The sequence below is a fragment of the Kryptolebias marmoratus genome, linkage group LG11 (genome assembly GCF_001649575.2).
Source record: "Kryptolebias marmoratus isolate JLee-2015 linkage group LG11, ASM164957v2, whole genome shotgun sequence".
Classification (NCBI taxonomy): Eukaryota; Metazoa; Chordata; class Actinopteri; order Cyprinodontiformes; family Rivulidae; genus Kryptolebias; species Kryptolebias marmoratus.
In genome coordinates, this window is record NC_051440.1 from 1081532 (window position 1) to 1085577 (window position 4046).

Below are 4046 nucleotides of genomic sequence, written 5' to 3' on the forward strand. Positions count from 1 at the left end.
AGTCTAATAGCAGAGTTAGCATTAGCATTAGCAGAGTTAGCATATTACCTTTTTCTGCTCCGTGTCGGACTTCTTGAACCAAATCACAGACGTCCCCCCCTCGTTTTGGTAAAAGTCTTTCTTCTTGGGCTGCCTGCTAGCGGAGGTTCTTCGCAAAATAGTTATTTTTTCTTATTATTTATCACTTATATAAACTGAATGTATGCAAAGGGACAGCACTAATACATTCGTCGTAGCTTACGTTATGAAATATTTACATGAATCATTGATACAATTATGATAGAAACGATAGAGACGATAGAAGAAAATATATCAGGATAGACACTTTTCTATCCCCACGATCTGTATCGTTATATCGCTCAACACTAGACCAAGTGTCCCCGCCTTCTTTCATTGGGCCGCTGTGGCTCAGTGGTTAGAGCAGACATCTTCCAATAAGACAGTTTGAGGTTCAATTTCACCAGTATGCTGCATGTCAAAGTGTCCCTGAGCAAGACACTGAACCCCTAATTTCCTCCAATGTGCCCCATCATGTGATCTAAAGCACTGATTAAACACTAGAGTGATTCATTCAGGTTAGTTTGTAGAGTTGTAGCAGAGTGCTGTATGAATGTGTGTGGATGTGTGTGGACTGAAACCAGCAAGACCCGTTATACAGAAGCATTTTGTATTTTTGAAAGAGTCTTTAAACGCATAATTATTCTATTCTTACTTCCTGCTGTGTTTATTCATATTGCCCACTCCTTTCATGCTAGAGTTTTAAACTAAGATCATTTTATGTTGAAAAATAAGTTGTAGCCATTTTAGTTAAATCCTAAAAATGATGTTACGCCCAATCTCATTTGATATCTTAAAATGTCATGCTCAGAGGATGTGTTGTGAATTGCTCCCATCTCCTACCACATCATATTTTAGTCAGTATCTATAAAACTGAGTTATAGACTTTTTTGTGTTGAGAAGATGTAGCAGCCATCTTGCCTGGTAGGCGGACTGCAAATGATCCAACAAAGAACTCACCAGAGGGCGACGATGTGTGAGGACCAGCTTTAGTGTTGCAATACCGAGGTAGGGTTGGACAGGGTGAATTTGTCTTGAAAATGGGGACTATAATTAAAAATGGTTGACATCTGTGAGTAAAACAACACTAAAGATCACCTTGTAATTCATTATCTGACAGAAAGTGAAGCTGATATGAAAAAGCAGCTCAGAGAAGGATGTTCATGAGTAAAACCTGTAACCTCCTGTTGTCAGTAGGCAGGGTTAAAAAAATGGTGTAATATTGACATATGAAAATGTTTAGTACTGGACTTTGATCAAACATGTGGATTGAGAAAGGGATCAGATGTTTTATGTGTGAGTTACAACCTTTTCTATGTGTTTTGGTGAGAAGTCAAAGTTTGAGGTGTAGCCACGACCTCATGCTTTGAAGAAAACTCAAGCTCTTGATGACTTTAAATGCTCCAAGTTTAAAGCCCATGCTTCAAAATCTCTAAAAGGAGTTTGTTCAAATTTAAGGGCTAAAATCAGCCAAAGTGGCATCAAAATGATAACTTCAAACCAAATGTGCCAAACCTGTAACGTGCCAACATGTCTGCTGTATGAAAGCATTTTAAATACAAACAGAGAGCAATTCATGCCTCCTTACAGCATCGATCAGTGGTCCACTGAACAGCAACAAGCTCTTAGAACAGTGGTTCTCCACCTTTCTTCAGCTGAGTACCACCTAACCAGCACAAAGCATTTGGTTTGAAGAAAACCAAATAAGAATGAGGTGTTGTGCCATCAACGACTGATTTATTCAGCCTTGCAACTAATAACCAACAAATAATCATTAACTTAAAGTGTCCTCTTTTAGGAAAACAAAGATTTGTTCTCAAACTGAAACAAGGAAATTTATTTATAAAACATTTCTTCCTAAAACAGAAATCAAAACTTCATTTTGAATAAATTATTTGCTTAAAAATCAATTTAAAATATTTGTTAACGATACAAATGACAAACTGTCAAAACTGGCTGAAACTGCATTGAACTTGTGCTGAACTGAGTCAGCCTTTGTGGAGCCGTTCATTCATTCCCCTACCCACAGAAGAACCATGGTGCCCCAGGTGGGCTGCAACTGGTGGATGTACATCCCATCAGTACGTACTCTTCAGAGCACTGCTGGTAACAGGTCTCACCTTGTTTGGCTCTTGTTCAACCATGCTACTTCTCAACCATGCTCCCATTGTTTGTGTTTCCAAAGCCAGAGTGACAGTGATTGACAGGTGCTGCTCTGGGACAGGAGCCAGGTATTATGGCTTTAATATTGTTTATATTTCAAACAGAACTACAGAACAGGTGACTGAAACCATGGCTGGGGGTGGAGAAGACAGGGGTTTTGTTGGCTCTGGGAGCTATTGGAGCCACAGTCCTACCCTCCCAACCCAGCAGAACCACACAGGAATTCAGAGGATGGATGATAACCTCAGTGGGACTGCTGGGCACCAGAACATAGGTCAGCAGAGAAAGTTACAAACGTGACAGAAACCGATTGTTAAAGATTAACGCAGCTGATCTAGATCTGTAGGGTTTTTTTTTGGTGGGGGGCGAACCTTAACCCTGGGTGCTGTAGAAGTGGGTCCTATCAAACAATAAAAGCAGACTGAGATGCAGGTTTTCCAGGTCTGTTGTAACCTTTGATACCTGAGGACATTCCTTAGGAGTGTGCGGGGAGCAGCTAAGCTCCGCCCCCTCCAGATTCAGCAGATTAAAGAATTTAACCGCAGAGAGGCGATGATAAACACCCCGATCTCAGCTGGAACAGCCTTACTCTAACGAACACCAACTCCTTTAACAGATAAACACTCCACATCACCTTCACAAAATAATCAACTTGTCTGACACCCGACACCGAGCAGCAATGGCTGGAGCCGCTGAGGCCCGAGAAAAGGGGAGAAAGGAAAAGGGGAAAAATAAATAAATAAATAGCCAAACCCAAGCTTCAAACCCGCTCAAACTAATAACAATCAGCGGTCATGCAGAACACAAACAGCAGCTCGGAGAGATAAAAACGCTACCTGTTGTGTGTAATAAGTTGTGAGACTGACAGAAAAGTCCCGTCCTGTGTGCGGTGCCCTGAGGATATGAAAAGACAAACTTCCACAACAGGTACGGAGCAGACCGAGCCGCGGACCGAGCGGACTCCTTCCCGTTGTGGTGTTATATCGTTCCGGTCGCTTTTTGCTTTGTTTCCCCTCCTGGCAGTTCCAGAAACAAAAAAACAAACAAAGTGAACGTACCGTGAAGCTCCGCCAGCAGCAGGCAGCTCCACAGCAGCAGCAGCAGCAGCAGCTCGGCCAGCAGACCACCCATCTCAGGTCCTTCAGATCCAGAACTCCCGCTCCATGTTGGCTAAAAGATGGCCGCCCCTCCCGGCCTTTATGTGGTTTGGGTAAATATGAAACACTTGCTGTATGTTTCGATCTCAGGATCACTCTCGAGCTACTTTTTCCCCCAAAAGACGCTCGCGCTTCTTTATACTTTCGACCATCGGGCTCGCGCACGAAGAAAAGGGGAGGCCGATGTGGGCGGAGCCTCAAACGTCACCAGTCCGAGGCAGAAACTTTGTTTTCTTCACTTGTTCTGTTTTGTTGCCTGATCGCCCGCCGCCGAGAAGAGATGGCGGGCGACAATGTTTCTGCCTCTGTGTTTGTGTGTCTGTCTGTCTGTCTGCAAAATATCCCATGAACCACTGGACAGGTTTTAATGAAACTCTCAGAAATGTTCATCTATATTTTGGAGTCAACCCAATTCAAAATGGCTGCCACAGCTGATCAAGTTTTTGTCAACACAACAATGGCTACAACTTAGTCCATTTAACATATATTGAGATTAAATTTGGTGTGGTAGTTATCGCTGAATTATACTTAGAGTGCCAACACATCTCACAAGCAGGGAGGCCCCGATCAAAATGTTTTTGTCCCTGATATCGATCCAAGTCATTGAAGAAAAAGGATCAGTCCATACAGAGTCTCAGTTCAATACTTGCATCATTTTGCTTTTTTTTC

General features: G+C 42.6%; 1 protein-coding gene across 1 annotated transcript in view; it reads right to left on the bottom strand.

Annotated features, from left to right (window-relative positions):
* lrp5 (low density lipoprotein receptor-related protein 5) overlaps positions 1-3561 on the bottom strand; it is a 76115-nt gene extending 72554 nt beyond the window's left edge. The window contains exon 1 of the mRNA XM_017433910.3: positions 3279-3561. Coding sequence (XP_017289399.1) covers positions 3279-3351 — 73 coding nt within the window. The 5' untranslated portion in view covers positions 3352-3561. The remainder of the gene's footprint in view (positions 1-3278) is intronic.
* Positions 3562-4046: the final 485 nt, after the last annotated feature.